Source organism: Arachis duranensis, chromosome 4, assembly GCF_000817695.3.
Source record: "Arachis duranensis cultivar V14167 chromosome 4, aradu.V14167.gnm2.J7QH, whole genome shotgun sequence".
Classification (NCBI taxonomy): domain Eukaryota; kingdom Viridiplantae; phylum Streptophyta; class Magnoliopsida; order Fabales; family Fabaceae; genus Arachis; species Arachis duranensis.
Window position 1 is genome coordinate 16,914,107 of NC_029775.3, and position 19,430 is coordinate 16,933,536.

General features: G+C 35.9%; 1 protein-coding gene across 1 annotated transcript; it reads right to left on the reverse strand.

Moving 5' to 3' along the window:
• Positions 1–3,576: 3,576 nt before the first annotated feature.
• LOC107483591 (protein pleiotropic regulatory locus 1) lies at positions 3,577–11,408 on the reverse strand. The gene is made up of 17 exons (XM_016104206.3): positions 11,176–11,408; positions 11,052–11,076; positions 10,773–10,887; positions 10,095–10,176; positions 8,415–8,480; positions 8,057–8,141; positions 6,287–6,379; positions 5,726–5,789; positions 5,567–5,652; positions 5,351–5,452; positions 5,157–5,240; positions 4,874–4,934; positions 4,680–4,746; positions 4,496–4,573; positions 4,243–4,307; positions 3,983–4,060; positions 3,577–3,881 (listed from the first exon to the last, which is right to left on the reverse strand). The coding sequence occupies exons 1-17, from the start codon at positions 11,313–11,315 to the stop codon at positions 3,709–3,711; spliced, it is 1,464 nt and encodes a 487-aa protein (XP_015959692.1). The 5' UTR covers positions 11,316–11,408; the 3' UTR covers positions 3,577–3,708.
• Between the last annotated feature and the right edge of the window lie 8,022 nt (positions 11,409–19,430).

Genomic DNA, 19,430 nt, shown 5'->3' on the forward strand with positions numbered 1-19,430 from the left:
TATGAAAGGCCTACACCCAGCCTTAAAGCCTTGCTTACAACCCTCAAAGCAGCTATATGTTTTGTCAAAGACAGGTAGGGATTGAGGGATTGGTATCACATCTACTCTTGCAGTCGAGCCCGGATTGCTCTTAATGATCTCCATGCCATAGTCCCTAAGCTTCCCATATTGTTCCTTTTCATTTCCCATAATCCTCTCTTTGGCCTCTTTTACTGCCATGTAAACCATCTTCGGATGCAACACTAGATTGAACTCGTCTCTAAGAAAGTCAATTGCCTCATTAGTTGTCATATGAGGTTGACTTGTCATCCTCTTCTCCACTTTTTTGCTGACCCAGTGTTGATCAGCAGCATTACTGTCCAGGTCTCTAGCACATGTATGCTCTGCCTTGTATGTCTTTACCTGATAACATAACAATATTTTGTTGTAGGATAGATGTGCTAGCCTTGGACAGTCTTCACCTCAGCAGCCAACCTTCACCCTTTCTTTATCATTTTTTATCCACATCAGTTCCCTCCCTTCAGAAATGAACATATCTTTTACCACTTCTTTGAACCCATCAATTGTTGCAAATTTGGTTCCAATCTCGAACCTACCCTCCCCAAACCCATACTCTTCATTAAAAACTGGAAACTCATGTTTCTCTCCCTCATCCTCTGAAGACACTGGTGTGTGAAGTTCCTCTGATGCATACTCATAAATCGGATCATCATCATCTGAAACCTCCTCACTCACATAGAGTCCAATTGGAGGCATATCCCTGGGTTGCACAGTAGGCACAGCTTCTTCAGCATGTGTAGCAGGCCTACTTCTTTGTTGATTTGTATTAGGCCTATTCCTTTTGAGCTTCGCAGCAGGCCTGGTCTTTTTGGGCTTTTCTCTTGGCCCAGTTTCTTTGGGCTTGGCAGTTTCTCTATTCCTCACAGTAGGCTCATCACCTTTGGCAGCACTACTACTTGCACTCCTTACTCCACCTCTGTTTTTAACTCCACTTGACTCTGCCCCTATCCTTTCTTTCACACTGCTATTTTTCTTTGGCAGAACCTTGCCCTTTCCTTTCAGGCTTCATTTTTTCCTCATCCTTTCATCTTTCTCATCAACACTGGAACAGTCCTCATCTGAAACAGTCTCCGAGTCAGTCGCAGGAGGTTTATACATTTCATCCTCCTCACTTTCTTGCTCATCGGCTTCTTTGGATGGTGATGATTGGAGCTTTCTCATGATATTGTCCACATCAATAGGTTCATCAAACTCTTCCACCCCTGCTTCTGCCGCAGCCCCTTCTTCCACTATCTGTGGCTCATCAACGGGATGGTCAAAGTATATGTAGAATTCATCCGTGGTTGAATTCTTCATCTTGTTCTCTCGAAGTTCATTGATGCCTGCATCTCCTCTCAGAATGTGCAGTCCAGCCTCAAGATCACTGCTAGTTGGGTCAAACCAATACACAGTCCTATATGATGCATACCCCAAACCCTTGAACAATGTCACCAAATCCCCAAAATTCACGAAGTCTAAGTCCATCTTCGGAAATTTATCAACTTTTCTACCTATATACTCAAGAGTTCCACTTGGTTTTCTACCAAAACGGCCTCCGTGGTGAAAAACAGGTACCACAAATATATCATCCATCTACATTGTGCACAAGTACATAAATCAAAGATTAAACCCTACCTAATCAGAATTTCGAAATCATTTAACTTCACATAGCTTTCCTCATTCTTTTACCCAAAAAAAAGTATGCAGTCACCCCATATCCCAACCCCATGCATTCTCAGTTAAACAACATACATACTATTCATTATCATTCTTACCTCTGTAGATGATGGCAGCTTCCTCTCCACGCAAAGCTTGCCGTAACCTTCAACAACAACTACGTCCACTGACCACACCACCCCTTTCAACTGGAAGTCGTTATTTTTTTGGAGGGAGAAGGGCGTTTGTGTTCTGATAGGGTTTTCGGTAATATGTGGAGTCACTCTTAGGTGTTATGGGCATTGCGAAGCTTCAAATTTGAGGGATGATGGAAACGGCGTCGTTTTGCAGTTAAGGGACTAATTTGTCCACTAAAAAATCGTCTCAATCCACCTCAGCAAGTGTAACGGACACGTCAGATGCTACCCCTACATGCCAGCTGGCTCCGTTGCCGTTTTTGGCCCAAAACAAACGGAGAGGTTTAATTGTCGACCGTTTTAGAACGTGGGGATCGAAATGTATTTTCCAATCTTGAGGGACGAAAATGTCCCGTTTTAAAAGGTCAGGGACCTATTTATCTTTTACTCTAAAAAAAAAAAGTAAGGAATCTAATTGCAAATTTAACAAAACTATAAAGACCATAAAATAAGTAATTAAACAGAAATAAAATTATAAAAACATTGCGCCCCCTAACAATTATAAAAACACAAATCGGTCCTCATCGACTTTCGTATTTGTTCAATCCAGTTCCTGAGACCGGTTGACAGCAAGTCAACGCTGACGTGTCAGGTAACTGTGTCTACGTGATTTTGTCTCCTTTGTAATAGGGACAAATTGGCCCCTAAGCCCCTCAACAATCTCCCTCCTCTTCTCCATTTCCTCTCTCAACTCCAAAACCCCTAACCCCAACACCCCTAATCTGCCTTACCTCCTCTTCGAAATTATCATCAAAATCATCACCGCAATCATCATCAAAATCACCGTATTCATTTCTCCTCATCCTCATCACAATCATTATCATCATCAATAATATTATCATCAGAATCCAAAAATTCAAAAGCCAAAAATATAATCACACTAAAGAGGTATCCTGATCGCTTGGAGGAAAAATCCATTTGTTTTTCGAAAAAATTACCAGAAAAACAAAGGTTAAAAAAAGAAAAATTTGAGTGTTAAAATAAATGAAACTTATGATGTTGTGGTGATGGTAGCAGTGAGTAATGAAGAGAAACGAGAAAGTAAAAACAAATGCATAAAGGGAGGAAAGGGAGGAGAGGAGAGAGAAAGTTTAGGAAAATATAAATTTTTTATTAATCACCATGCATAAATGGTGGTGATGATATTGTTAAAGACGATGATGATTGTGAGTGCAGTGGTGGTGGCAAAGGGGGAGGATGAGTGAGAGGGGGGAGTGTGAGTGCAATAGCGGTAGAGAAGAGGAAGGAGAGGAAGAAAAAAGAGCTTTAGAGGAGGGAGACGGTTGAAGAGTTTAGAAGGAATTTATCCCTGTTACAAAAGAGACATTACCTGACACGTCAACGTTAACCCGTTGTTAACCGATTTTAGGAACTAGATTAAACAAATACAAAAGTGGATAGAAACCGATTTGTGTTTTTATAATAGTTATCCATCGGATAATTGGTTAAGGACCGAAAAAAACTTTTACTCTAGAATTTATGTTTTGATTGGAGACAGACCCTATACTTATTTCGGAAAACATTGAACACTATGCCCAAATCAATTCGGTTAAGGGGGTGATGGAGAAATGAGATAAAACAAAATCACACCTGTTTTCGTAAGTCTGCACAAAACTGACTGCAATTCTATTAAAATATATAATACGGATCTAAATCTAACTATTAATGTACATGCAATCCAGTGTTACAAAAATGGATAGTACTCATGATAATTATTTTGACATATGTAATTTTACATCAGACCTACAAATAACCAAATATAAAATGTATCACAGGGATAGTATAGAGATTGATTGGTTGATAATAAGGATTGAAGCTAAAATCGCCTGATGTCTTTAGGGGGCCTGAAATTAAGAGGATGGGTTTCAGGAGTGGCAGTTTCATCTTCTTTCCACATTTTGATTGTCTTGTCAGCTTCACATGTTATAAGCCTTGAACCCGTTACATCATAGGTACAAGCATAAATACCAGCTTCACTGTCCAGTGAACCTACAAGGTAGTAGATAGAGAGACAAAAGTGTTAGTATGTATGTGTATATCATTATTATTAGATCTGAGTAAGAATACAACTTAAGGCCTAACAACCATACCAGGCTGCACAATTGTCTGCGCTTGCTGGAAATTGTGACCACTCTTCCAATCCCAGAACCAGAGACTCCCATTGTCACCTTCAACAGATGAATTATAAGGTTAATGTTGAATAATAAATCATAAATAATACTATGCGAGAAAGAATTATGCGTGTCAACGAAAAACCCCTAAGCAAATAGTTATGAAAAACCGGCACAGATAAATTGAATTTATTCTATCAAGCATTTCAAATAGAATTTTGCAGTTTTAGGGTTCATACCTCCTGTAACCATCACACCCTCCTCGTTGACAGCCATCGTATTGATGATAGTTTTCTGTTGAGAGCTGCACATGAAACAAGATACAATTAGAACCCATGTATTGCAAACAATGTTTTGAACATGACAAGTGAGATACTATAAGATGGCTGAAAAAAATGTTATTAGTTTTCCATAGGAAACAATCCAAGTCCAATTTACATTAATGATCCCCATGATCACATGGGTTTAGTAACATTAAATAACTGAACTCACAGCATATTGTGAAAAAACTCTCCCTTTGGGAGACTGAATTTCTTAATATTATCAGCTGATGCTGATGCAAAAGCTTGCCTGCAGCCAACAACAATGAAAAGAGTGAGAAGACAGAGAAAAAAGAAGGCGGGAGAGAGGAGGGAGGGGGGGCGAAGAACTAACAATATCGGAGATTGGGACATACTCTTTAGGATGTTGTGCCATGGCTCTAACAGATTTTTTGTGGTTTGTAAGGGTTAACATTGTTTTACCTGCAAGAATACATCACATGTCAGATAGATAGCAAAGATGCACAGGAAAAAGCAAGGGAATATGAAAAAACAGCATAACCAGATACAAACAAGAAGATATAAAAATTAAAATAAAACCATAAATTACCATATCTTAGATCCCACATCTTGATGGTGCTGTCATGAGAACCTGTAACAACTTGGGGATCCTGTGAATAGAAAAAAGAAAATTTAGACTTTTGCTCCAAAGTTAAATTTAAAAGTTGTAGTCTGTGTTTCCATTTAATAATCAACAAACCAAGAACTAAACCAGTCTGAATTCACCTGACTGTCTTCTGAACAGAGAGGGAAATCTAGCCAACTATATAGATAATTGACCATTGAGAATATCAAAGGACAAAATAACATAGAAAACAGAATAATTTACATACCGTTGCCCGTGTAAATACAGAGCAGACAGTATTATCATGTCCTGAAAGAGCATGAATTTGCATTTTACTACGGATGTCCCAGACCTGAAAAGTTAATGTTGCCACTCCTTAGCTATAATCTTTGTACATAATACAAATTCAAAAAAATATATGATACTGTTCACAACAGGTAACTTTATCAACAGCATCCATACCCGGCAGACAGAATCACGCCCTCCAGTAAGTAAAATGTCAATTGTTGGATGAAGAGCCAAGCAGTAGACACCACTAAGATGACCATGATAGGACCTAATAACCTTAACACAGCATCACGAGTTTTAGTAGCATATTGTTGATAGATATTCTGTCATTGTTGAAATTCAGGAGAGAGAGAGAGAGAGAGAGAGAGAGAGAGAAGTAGAATTCCTTACCTTATTCTGTTCAAGATCCCAACATTTAACTTGTTTATCATCACCAGCAGAGAACATGTAAGTATGCTTGCTGCTGACAGCAAGGCCTGTAAAAAATCATACCATTATAATTGACTTGATTCACAATTAGACACTACTAATAATGTTATAGTATTTTACCTCTTATTTGCTCGATGTGGCCAGTCAGTGTGAGCTTTAGCCTTCCACTAGCTAAATCCCATATCTGCTCAGATGAACAATTAATTAAGCAGAGGGGCAGAACGGGAACAGTTAAAGAAATTATATTCTTCACATGATAGGTACATATTTTTCCAAATCCGTAGGTTCAATTCTTTTTTGGGGTTACGTATTTCTAGCTTCAAACTTTTTCCCGACAGGTTTCTAGCTTAAATTTACAGCAAGGTGAATATGGTAATTACAAAGTTAATATTCATAATAATTAATTCATCAACATGAGTAAAGGTAAGTCTGACAAAAGGCTACTCCTCAACAGAATAATAAAAATACCTTTCTAAATTCTAAGTACCAAATGTCTCGTCATTATCAAACATATAAAGCAGTTAAAGTACTATCAAAAAGAAGATATTTCTTGAGATGAAATTACAACGAAGGAATCCAGATGAATATCAACAACTAAACCTCACTCAATACCATTTTTCCATTTTATCTACATACTTCGACATAACAAGCAACTATGATATGCATTTCATAATCGATTACCTTGATGGTACGATCTGCAGAACCAGTACAAAACCATGTATTGCTGGGATCAACTGCAACAGATCTCACCCATCCTAAGTGACCACTGATGACCTACAAGAAATAAAACAAGGTTAAAATCAATCAATTAAAAAATATATCAAAACAAAGTTCCCTTAAACATTACACCAGTCATACTGCATTAGAAAATTTGGCAAAGGGTGAGCGTTTAATGTGGTCAAGATGAGAATAATTGGATGGATGACCGGCCATAAACACATGGACAGAATATGAAACGATGATATAAGAAAGAAAGTTGTAGTGCCTAATGTTGAAAAGATGGTGGAGTTTTGTCTTAGGTGAGTTGGACATATGCGAAGAAGACTGGCAAAGCATCGAGTTAGGAGATAGATTACATGGAAGATATACAAGTGGCGAGAGGTAGAAGAAAACTTAAAAAAACGATAAATTAGGTAGTCAATACTCAATAGAAATCTATCTATCAACGGTCTCATTACGAACATGATACATGATAAGAGGCAATGGCAATGTTTGATGTATGTATGTAGCCGACCCTACCAAGTGGGATAAAGCTTTGTTGTTGTTGCTGCTGTTACTATTTGTTAAATATCTTGGTTTTTATAAGTCAACTTAGACCAGAAAATGGGTTTTAGCTAGTTCACAGCAAACCTATGCTTGAAATAAATTAGAAAATAAGAATCTTCTTGGGTTAAGTTCGATTTTGGTCCCTATGGTTTTGACCGAAAATCAAAATCGTTCCCAAGGCCTTTTTTTTTTAACATTCAAAATCGTCCTTAACGTTGAATTTTATTTTAAAATCATCCTTCGGACAAAAATACCTTCTTCCTCCCACTAACCATCATCCTCAGTTCCCAATTTTTCAGTTTAATTATCCTCACCTTCCCAACTCAATCTCCTTCCTTCATTGTCAACTTATAACCAGCCCCAACTACAACCCTCATTCTGCATCTCCTTCTCCATCCTTTTCCATCACCTGGCAAATCTGACGGCTTCTCCGGCGACAGCAGTACCGGAGCATGTTGGCGATGGCGAAGACTGCTCCACAACGGCAACAAGAGTTGTCCTTCCCTTCATGTCTTCGTCTCTCTTCAAACTTCCTTCCAGCGACAGCAGCGCGATGGGTCTACCCTCGCCTGTGCCACATCTCCTCCTACTTCCTCTCTTCTCCTTCTCTGCAATCTGCCTCTCTCTCCCTTCGTCTATGTCTATTTCTCCATCTCCCTCTTTCTCTCTTTTTTTTTATTTTTAATTGAATCAATTAATTGTTGTGTTGTTGTTGTTGTATGTGTTGATGGTGTAGCAAAAATTTTGGTGATTGGGGATGGTGGAAGAAGCAGAGGGGGAGAATTTTACATGAATAAGGAAAATAGGTTGAAGATGGATGAAAAGGGGAAATAGAAGGATAAACTAGAAGAAGTCAAATTGAAAATATGCTACCACATTTCAGTGTTTCATTATTCTAGACTCCACTTTAATTGGTTTCACCCTACAAATCAAGATGAAAATTTTCTCCTATGTTTGGGAGAAATGTTGCAATCACAGAAGGTGAAACAAAGATTTGTATCCCTCATTCCCTCTCAAACCCCAGGCAAGTTCTGGTATAGTAAAGGGAAAACTACAAAAAGGATTACCAAGTCATGGATGATTAAATTTGTTCTGATTCAAGTGATCAGAGTATGTAATCAAAAGACCCTAATACCAATCATCCATTATTCAAATCTAATTAATAGAAAATACTCAGTAACTCACCCTGTAATTCTTCCATGGGGCATGCCAATCAGGACGTGGCCATTTACTTGGCATTCTTTCCATTAAAGCAGCTGTGGATAAATTCCTATATAATCATGTAGAAACTATAAGTGTTTTGTCAAAAGTACCAATCCAACAGAACTGTCAACTATATATTATATGTAAATCTGAATTATGTAATGTATATAAAAACAATCCTACATAGCCAAATGCAAATGTAAATACACATATTGAGGTAAAAAAATTACAGAAGATAATATACATAACCAACAAAATGAGCATCTCACTCTTAGAAACATTGTAAATCATCTTAGAATATCTTGAGCATTGAAAGATTAAAAGTGGCAAAAGCCTGAACCTTTCAGATGAACCAGAAGAAGCAGAAATAACTGCTGTGCTTTTGCCTGTAAAACCACGATCATTCCTGTAAAATAACACAAAAACATAAGAACCACTGGTCTTCAATGACAGCTTTTCAAAAGCTTGCTGTATTGGAAAATGTGTGTTTCAGTTTTGAAACCAACAGATTTCCTTACTACAACTAAGAACCATCCGCACAATTGTTAATGCAAACACTCTATCACTTTAGCAAGCTTCTATCAGCTTCTGCAATCTTCCAACATGCTTAAATATAGTATAGTTCTAACTATCTTGAAAACCAAACTGGTGTTTTCAAGCATTATTTTAGAATATAGAGTAGGGGCATTATATATTATAGAGTAAACTACCATTTCTACTCATAAAAGTTTTAAACACTGAGAAATCTACCCACGAAAGATGGGTTCCGTATGACAAAATTATCCAAACCCTAAAATACTATCCAAAAACCCCAAACTACCCTTCTTAACCTAACCTAACCCACCCTAATCCCTAACCCTTTACCACCTGCTAAAATTTTCCAGATCTCATCCACAACCGTCAGTGCCACCTTCACCACAACTCAGCAGTTGAGTTGAAAGCGACAAAGATGGCATCAGCAAACGGCAAAAACAGAGTTGGCCAAACTAGGAGCAGAGTTCTGTTCATGGATCACAAGCTTTATCCCTTTTAATTTGGTGGCAAGGCAAACGGGGAAAGACACATAGCCGCCAGTTCCAACAACGATATGGAGGTCGAAATCACGCAAACGGCAAAAGCAACAGATGAGGGATCTTAACAAACGATAACGGAAGAAGAAGAGGTTGTGAGGGGCGATGAAGGGGCGACTCAACCTCACCGAAGGAACTGAGGCAAAGCTGTACCCTGCAGAAGGGACTGCAGTGCTTTCGACGCTGTTTGGAGTGCCAACGAAGAGGAACTCCGTTGTGGGGTTGGCCAGTTTGAGCTCATCCACGATGGCTGCTGCAGGGTACATGTGGCTGCCGGTGCCGCCGGCTGCGAAGACCACTCGGAGGTTGTTGTCCGCGGCGGCGAGATTCAGGGTTAAGCAGCGTGAAACTTGAACGGTCCTCCTGTGTTCAGAGATCAGAGATGGAAAGACTTGCCTGGGAGTTAGCGGTTGCCAAGTGACTAAGTGAGAATAGGGGAATGTGGTGATGGTTCAGCTTTGAACTTGGGAAAGGATGCGAAGAGTTTGGTGACAGTGGCTGCGGTTGTGGATGGCATTTAGAGAGGAAGAATTTTAGTGGTGGTAAAGGGTTAGGGATTTGGGTGGGTTAGGTTAGGTTAAGAAGGGTAATTTGGGATTTTTTTTGTAGTTTTTTAGGGTTTAGATAGTTTTGTAGTACGGAACTCATCTTTCATGGGTACAACTTCAATTTCGTTCTTTCGTGGGTAGATTTGTCAGCGTTTAAAACTTTCATGTGTAAAAATGGTAGTTTACTCATTATATTATTAAAAATTTTCCAGCAGAATATGGTTCAAACCTAAACTGCTCTATATGCTAATATATCAAAGAATAAAATTTGTAAGTAATTGAAGAAGCATAAAAAAGCAATTTCTAATGATTACAAGACAAACAAATTATTGAGTTTAAGTCTCCTTCCTACAAATAGGCATAGAAAAGTTAACTAAAAATAGGCAAGGAGGGTATACTTACGAAGCTGTTGACGGCATAGTTGGACCAACAACCAAAGCATTTTGGGGTCCTCCTTTCTGGGTATCTTTGGAATCTCCTGGACCTGTCAAATAAGAGAAAAACATCAGCATGTTGGGCACTAAATAATGGAAAATTCTTAAAACACAATGCTACATTCCAACCTAAAGTTCAAAGAAAAGGGTTATAGGGAAAGCAATACTAAAACCAATGATGGATTATTTGGCTGGGAGGCAAATGCCCCCGACAAAGTTTTAGAAACTTTGTTATAGTTATATAATTGTATGTATCGTTTGCCTGCACTTTTCATTAAATTTGACCCCACATTTATATCTGGTATCATCTTTGTACCCCTACCCAAATTTTCCGGATACCGGGATCCGTCACTCCTAAACACCAAATGCATTTAGGTCATAATATATAAAGGAGAAAATCGAAGACAACAATTAAAGAATTAAAGCATAAGAAGACCAAGTTTATAAACTATATAAAATCACAAACATCGTGATTGATTGGCATCCTTTAAGATTAATTAAAATGATCTTCCGTGGACGATTTGTAACGGCGCATACCACAAGGAAATTAATTTCATGAACACCATAAAGTCAACTGATCCTTTTCTTTTCCCTCTCTAAGGCACATATATTAAAAATGCACACACTGAGACCAAGATGATCATACCCAGAAGAGCAAGTGCATTAGATGGCCCCGGTTGAGCTTGACCTTGCGCCGCGGAATTAGCTTGACGAGGAGCTTGAGTAGTAGAGAGTTTGATTCCACCATACTCCACAAGTACCTAAATTTTCATTCCAAACCACATAACATCACTCCCTAATTTCACTCAAGCTACAAAGATTAATCCACAAAGTACATTACGCTCCCGCTTGCATCTTAGGGTTTGGTATTTTGGCTATAAAAATTAAAATGAAAATGCCGCAATTACGAAAAAGTAAGACTAACCTTGTGGGTAGTGCGAATTCTCTTGCTGCAGGAGGAAATCAAATTCAGGAATGAGCAAACAAAGAAGTAGAAAAAAAGTGAAGAGTTTGGGGGAAATTGAAAAGAAGAAAGGAAAAGGTGGAACCTGTGGGGATCGGGAGGAGCGAGGTGAGAGTGAGTGGGAGAGAAGAGATCGAGTGCGCGCTTCAGGGACTTGAAGCTGAGCTTCTTCAGTGACTGCGGCTCGACCGGTTCAACCTCCGACGACGACGTAGCACTTGTCATCGCCCTTTCTTCTTCTTCTTCTTTAGGGTTTAACTGCTGTCCTCGCCTTGTTCCTCAGTCTTTTCCTTTTCCTTTTTCTTTTTCTTTTTGCCCCTTTTTTTAAGGTTCGCTTTGAATTATTTGAAAAATGAGAAAGGTTAGTTGTGTTTAACGGTGGCCGCGTAACTTGCCAAAAAATGCGAGTTGGGCTGAAAAATTAGAATCGTCAAATAATAAAAGTAATTTGATTGGTTGGGTTGAAAAATTAGAATGTGAAATTTGGCGGGGCGAAATGAATTTTTCTGACGGGCTTAGTATTTTTTTAGTAAGGGGTATTTTTACAATTTTTTTTGCCAAAACCCAACTTCTCCAACCCAACTTACAAGAGAATGAAGATGAAAATTGAGTATTTTGGATTATATTTATTTTTTTTAGAGACAATATTTATAATTATGTTTTAGATTATGTTTATTTTATTTTGGGAACAATATTTATAATTATATTTTGGATGAAAACTTAGTTTATAATTATATTTATTAGATATTTATAATTACAAAGACTTTAATGTTTGTGAATATAAAAATGGGCTTCTGGCAGGGCAGGGCGGGACGGAGCGAGCTTCCCCACTTGCCACCCCTAGTTGTGTTGTGTGATAAGGATGGATGTGAGTGCGTATTAATGCGGCTTAATTTTTTAAGGAGAATACTTAAGTTTTTAAATAGATTATATTAATGAAATTAAAAATGAGAAACTTAGTATGGTTTTAGAATAAATGACCATTTGTATCCATAAAAGATGAAAATACTGACATATGTACCCATATTAGATCGAAACTAAACTTGTACTCATGCAAGATGCTCTTTGTGTGACAAAAGTATCCTACGTAGCACTCCAACCCTCCAAAGACAGGGTACTTTTGTCACACGGAGAGCATCTTGCGTGGATACAAGTTTAGTTTCGATTTAGTATGAATACATATGTCAGTGTTTTCATCTTTCATGGGTACAAATGGTCATTTATTCTACAGTTTTATATATATATATACTCCTCTTTTTTATATGTTGTAATATATAACTAGTCAATATATATATATATATATATATAAAGAAAAAGTATAGGGAGCTAATACATGTGTCGTACAATGTATACAATGAGGTTAATTTCAAGTTAAAATTAAATTATAGGCAATTAATTAATTTTAAAATTATTCTAATTTAAATTTTGAAACAAGATAGGATTAAGGTCAGTTATAGGATCACAACAAAGACGTCACTTGCTCAATACGGTATCATCTCCATCATCTCCGTTTCTTATCGGAAACTATATTTTCACCGGTCACCTCTCCCCGTCAGACTCTCCTTCCATCGGCGTCGTCGTCCGCACAGGCCCTCGTCCAGCACCATCTATCCGTCGTGTGTTCCCGTCATCGTGTGATTAGTTTCAAGTATTTTAAATTGGATGTTCGATTCAGTAGGATATTAGATGTTTATTATCCCTAGTACCGGATGGTTATTCTAGATAGTATGGGTGTATTGTGTTTGATAAATTAGTAGTAATTTATCCTAGATATTTGAACCTGTACGATAGCGGATGGTTACTTCTTCTTATACACAGATGGTTATATAAAATTGTCATGACTTATTGTGTGTGATCTTATACAAGAATTTTAACCTTGATGGCGCACCTTCGGTTGAACCGCCGGTGTCCTGTATACCTGTGACCGAGGGCGAGCCGCTGGAGTCTGGTGGGCGGGAGACACGCGATGGAAGCTAGCGGTGAAGGATGTTCAGCACTGATTAGAGTTCCATTGGGGGAGACAGTGGGATGTTCAACATTGTATGTGAAGGGTTTGGTTTGAAACGTCACGGTAAAGGAAGAAAGGGTGATTGAGAAAAAATTAGGATTATTGAATATGTGGTGGTGGTTATCTCAAAAATGAACATGACTTTTGGAATAAGGGTAAATGTGGATAATTTTAATTTTTTATTCATATTGGGCCAAAGAATCAGCTCATTGTACAGATTGTATACTTATTCCATTGGCTCTCTAGCGGGATTCATATATAAATTATCTTTATTATATTAAAATATTAATATTGGTGAATATTAATATAAGAGACTTCTATTTATATTTTTTATTTTATATTTATTTTCTCTTATTTATTTATTTATTTTATAAGACATTATCAGTACAAAGTTCTCATCAAATTTTAACAATACTTAGATAATAAATTTTTATTATGTTAAAACTCTCTCATCTTAAATTTAATGTTCTTGATATATCTAGAAATAACTACTTATTATGGATATTAAATGCTAAAATTCATTTTGATTTAATGGATTTTGGGGATACTATTAAAGTTACAAATAAAGCATCCCAAAAAGATAAAGTTATGATCTTTCTTCGTCGTCATCTTGACGAATGATTAAAAAATGAATATTTCACACTAAAAGATCTTGCAGATCTATGGAAGAACCTTGAAGAAATGTATAATCATCAAAAGACAGTAATACTTCCTCAAGCCTGATATGAATAGACACACTTGCGTCTACAGAATTTTAAATTCATAAATGAATACAATTCAGCAATGTGAGGTAAATGAAATTATGTGGAAAAAAAACTGATAATGACATGTTAGAAAAAAATTTTTCGACCTTCCATGCCTTGAATGTGCTCCTATAGTAGCAGTATCGAAAAAAAAATTTTAAAAATATTCTGAGCTAATTTCTTGCCTTCTTGTTGCTGACTGTAACAATGAATTGCTTTTAAGAAATCATGAAGTGCGCCCAGCTAGTGCAACCCCATTTCTTGAAGTAAATGCGACAAATTATAACCACAAAAGAGATAAATGACAAGGTTTTGGTAACAAAAAAATTATGAAAGAAAGAAAAATTATTTTCACAATAAAGGATCTCACCAGAAATGAGATAAAGAAAAAAATAATAGGCAAAATAAATCAACAGATGATAAATGATTTCGTTGTGGTGAAAAAGACTATTGATCACTACCTGTCGTATCTCAAGACACTTAGTTGATCTTTATTGAGCATCCTTGAAAAAAGATGATAAAAGGAGGCAAATTTGTTTCAAAGGGATGTTGCTAAAAATTACACTACTAATTATGAAGTATCTGATTTCTTTGAGAATTCTGAAAAAAATATTGGTCATTTAATCAATGCTAGAAAAGTTTAATATTTGAGTTCATTAAGTACTTATATAAATAAATAATGTAAAATCTTTTTTGTTAAGTTTTATTTCTTATGTATTGGAATTTCAAGTATAATGTATATAAATAATGTTTAATAAAATATTAATATTATGGTAAGAACATATAATGAAGATGTTTGCCTTGCGGATAGTGCAAGTTCGCATATCATTCTCAAACGTAATATATATTTTACTCATCTTGTACCAAAAGAAGAATGTGTTAATACCATTATTGGCTGAGGCAATTTGTTAGAAGGCTTCGGAAGAGTTATAATTTTGTTTGCCAGTGGAACAAAATTATAATAAATAATGCACTATTGTCTACTAAGTCTCTAAGAAACTTGTTGAGTTTTAAAGATATTCGCCGAAATGGATATCATATTAAAACAATGAATGGAAAAAATCATAAGTACTTATATATCACAACTCATGATTCAAATAAAAAAGTTATATTAGAAAAGTTACCATCACTTTTATCTGGGTTATATTATATTAAAATTAGTGCAACTGAATCACATGTCATTGTAAACCAGAAACCAATCCAAATAAATTCATAATTTGGCATAATCGATTAGGCCATTCTGAAACAACCATGATGTAGAGAATTATTGAAAATTCCATGGACATTCACTAAAGATCTAGAAAATTCTTAAATCTAGTGAATTTTATTGTGCTGCATGTTCTCAGAAAAAGCTAATTTTAAGACCATTACCAGTAAAAATTGGATTTGAGTCACCTGAATTCTTAGAAAGGATTTAAGACGATATATGTGGATTTATTCATCCACCATGTGGATCTTTTAGATATTTTATGTTCCTATTAGACGCATTTTCGATATGGTCCCATGTGTATTTATTGTCTTCTCGCAACCTGACATTTGCGAGATTACTTGCTCAAATTATTCGAATAAAAGCACATTTTTCAGAAAATTCAATCAAAATTATTTGTCTTTAATAATGCTAGTGAATTCACTTCCTAAATCCTTGATGTTTATTGTATGGCCAATGGTATAAGTGTTGAATATTCAATAGCTTATGTCATACACAAAATGAGCTAGCAGAGTCACTTATTAAATGGCTCCAATTAATTGCTAGACCCTTACTTATGAGAATAAATCTCTCAACCTCTGCTTGAGGTATGTTATTTTACATGCTGCAGCACTTATTCGCTTAATGCCAACAAGTTACCACCAATTTTCTTCTCTATAATTAGCTTTTGGCCAACAGCCAAATATTTTCTATTTGAGAATATTTGGGTATACGATATATGTTCCAGTTGCTCCGTTTTATCACACCAAAATAGAACCCAAAGAAAATTGGGGATATATGTTGGATATGATTCTTCCTCAATAGTGATGTATCTTGATATACAAATAGGAGATGTGTTTAAAACTTGATTTGCAAATTATCATTTTAATAAATTAATGTTTCCAACATTGGGGAGAGAATAAGTCACTTGAGAAAGAACTTAATTGGAATGCATCATCATTAATGCATATAGACACACGATCAGAGCAATGTGAACTAGAAGTTCAAAAGATTAAATATTTGCAAAGAATAGCAAATAAATTGCCTAATGCATTTTCTTGTACGAAAATAATAAGTAAATCCTATATACCAATTGAAAATGCCTCAATTCAAATTGATGTTCTAGTTAGACAAATAGCTGCTGAAACAAAATTCTGATAAAGATAAAGATATAATTAAAAAGAAAAATGGTACTCCTGTTAAAAAGATAAAGATATAGAAAAGACATCAGAAAGTGTCCAAAATTCTGATATAATTTTGACGAAGAGAAGATGTTCAAGTACCTGAAAACTCTGAAAATTTTGAAAATGATGAGATCTCAATAAATTATGTCTTTATATGAGAAAAATGAACTGAAATAAAACAATTGTCAATGAAACATTTGCTTATAATGTGATATTACACATCATGCATGAAAGTAAGGATCTTGAGCCAAGAACAGTCGAAGAATGGCGACAAAAGAATGATTGGCCAAAATGGAAAAAAGCTACGAAGGCTGAGTTAGATTCATTTGCAAAGCGTGAAGTCTTTGGATCTGTAGTCCATATACCAAAAGATGTAAAATTTGTTGGATACATATGGGTATTTGTGAGAAAAAAATAAAAAAAATAAATTTGTACGCTACAAAACTCGACTTTGCCACAAGATTTTTCACAAAAATCCGGTATAGATTATGAAGAAACATATTCCCCTGTAGTAGATGTAATAATATTGCGTTATTTGGTCAGTTTATCCACATACCATAAACTATATTTGCGTTATTACACTTATGTATATCTATCTTGACTATTATTATATTAAGTCTCATGTTGTACCCTGTGCCTTTATACTTTTAGTTATCTTGTGTGGACGCCTCGCGCTTGTAAATCCGTTTTATGCGATTTTGAACTTTATTCCTTCATCGGGCTCCTAGTGTTATTATCTCCTTCTATATTTATTAATGTATAAGCTTTAGAACTGTCGTGGAACTTTGTTATTCTCTTTGCCTTACGGCTAGAGGTAAGGCTTATGGTAACAGGGTGTTACATTTAGTGGTATCAGAGCAGTTCGTCTTCGTGATTAGGATATATGTTTGATATGCATTGCATGCTTGTTTGTGACTGCCTTTGGAGATAATTGAAGCACTGAGCTTGAAATATTGAGACTGATCACCTCGATATCGATTGTTTGGTGCAAAAAAAACCCGAATGGCAATTCACGGATGAGGTCGATTACGTTAACGGAGAGGTAGTGAGAATGACTAACATAGCTAATGCGTTACGAGCTCAATATGTTCCGAAAAATCTGTTTGTGGAGTTTACGGCATATCGGTTGATGGGTGCGGCTCAGCACTAGTGGCAACGGAAGTAACGACAGATGCTTTTGTGGTTTTTAACTATGATTTTCAGTTTCTAACTTGTATGGTCTTGAATCTTGTTGAAAAATTTTTAAAGCTTAAAATGATTTTGAAAATTTGGTTTGAAACTGTTGGTTTAAATGATTTGGATTTGAAAGTAAATTAGAACTCTTGGTTTAAATGATATGGTTTAAAAGAAAAATGAGTTCTATGATTTTGTTCATTTGTGAATTTCGTTTCCAATTTATCTTATCGAAAAAGATTCAAATTGAAAAATTTTTATTTAAGAAACTCGTGATTTAAAGTAATCAACTTCCGAGTAAATGATTTTTGACTTTTTTGAGAAAGCTTTAATAATGAATTGGTTTAGAATAATCTCGTTTTGAAGGTTTTGGAAAAATGTTACAAAAGTAGTATTTAGTTTTAAGGAAAAATTTTCGAACTCTTTTAGTGACAAATAATAAGAGTGACGCAGCGGAAGATGAGAGGGAACCTTGACACGGTAGAACACTTCGAGGAGGATATATCATGCGATGCAAATTTTCGACAATGTAAGAACCGGCACAACCGTTTTAATAAAATAATAATTTTTAAGTGCTCGAAGTAGATTCAAAATTTAGAAGTTTTAATTTCAAAATATAAAGGTGAAATTTGAATTCAATAAATTTTTCTGAGTTGGAAAATGTATCTTTTACGAAAATTTTTTGTAAAAATGCATACCAGTGTTTAAGCCAGCAGTACAGCTCTAGTATGTTCGGTACCACATATTTTCAAAAATAAGATTTTGGAATTGATTTATTGTTTTGAAAAGACAAAAAAAATTTAGAATTGAAAACCGGGCACTAATCTTAAAGGTTTTTGCCCAAAGTATGCAAAACGAACCTAAAACGCATACGAGTTGGACCGAGCCCAAGTTGGGCCCAGACTTAACATATATAAACCCCTTTTAATGAGCATTCAGCTCATTCTTGCCTTATTTTGGGGAGAGGGGCGCTGAGGGTGGTGAAGGGAGAAGAGAAGAGAAGTTACTATTCATCTTCTCCTTCAATTGACCATAACTTGAGCTATGGAACTCCGATTGACAAGCCGTTTGCAGTCACATGAAGTTCTCATTGAGCTCTTCGTTTCTATTTAGGCTTTGATGGAAAGAACTTGCAACCCAAGCTCTAGTTTCTTGCCCTAGTTTCTATGCATTTTTTGTTATAAATTTTGAGTAGATTTTTGTGGTTTTGGTTGTTTAAGGGGTGATCTAGCATGAGAATATTGTCAGACTTTGTCTCAATCACCGTTGGATAAGGTAAGGAACCTCTATATCCTTGAAGTTTGATGTAGTGTGAGCTTTAGTTGATAATGCATGGTTATGTTGTATGTATGAAGCTTATTTTTGGAGTTGGTGGTGGCTTTTGGTTTGGCTTTGGTGGTTTGGAGCTTGGTGAAAGCTTGTTGGAATCAAGTTTGATGTTTGAGCATATTGGAAATTGGCCAAAGTATGGTTTCGATTTCCTTTATGTAATATGTAATGTTTCTGGACACTTAGGCTAGTGGACCTTAGGATAGGATTAAATTGATGATAAATGATGATAATTGATGATGATTGTGATGTTGATACGGGGTATGCGGGTCATTGGTGTTAATGATGTATTATGATGTTGGTTGATGTTGATAATTGTGTATGTTGATTGTGGTAACATGGATGTTGATAATGATTGCTAATGTTGAGATTAATTGATGAGGAGTATGAATATTGATGTTGATGACAATTGGTGAAGAAAGTGAGTTTTATGAGGATAGTTTGAGAAATAAAGATTTTGATGGATTTGGTTAATGTTAGATATTGTATGGTGATGCTTATTGGAATTGATGAGGATTTGTATTGGTTGTTGACGTTGTTGTTGGTTGATGATGATTATGAATGTAGATTTATGATTGAATTTGAAATTATGGATTGGTAGTTATATATGGTGTAATGGTTGAGTGATTTAGGTGTGAAATTGAGAGAAATGATATGGAATGGTAAAGTGTAGTGTGGCAGTATTTTGTAATGGTTTGGGTATGTTTTGGTTTGGTT

Excerpts from the sequence above, each read along its gene's own strand:
- LOC107483591 (XM_016104206.3), bottom strand. The coding sequence starts at position 11,315 with ATGACAAGTGCTACGTCGTCGTCGGAGGTTGAACCGGTCGAGCCGCAG. Across the intron at positions 4,747-4,873 it reads GATGTGGGATCTAAGATATG|GTAAAACAATGTTAACCCTT; the intron begins GTAATTTATGGT and ends GTATTCTTGCAG. Across the intron at positions 4,308-4,495 it reads GAGTTTTTTCACAATATGCT|CTCTCAACAGAAAACTATCA; the intron begins GTGAGTTCAGTT and ends TTTCATGTGCAG.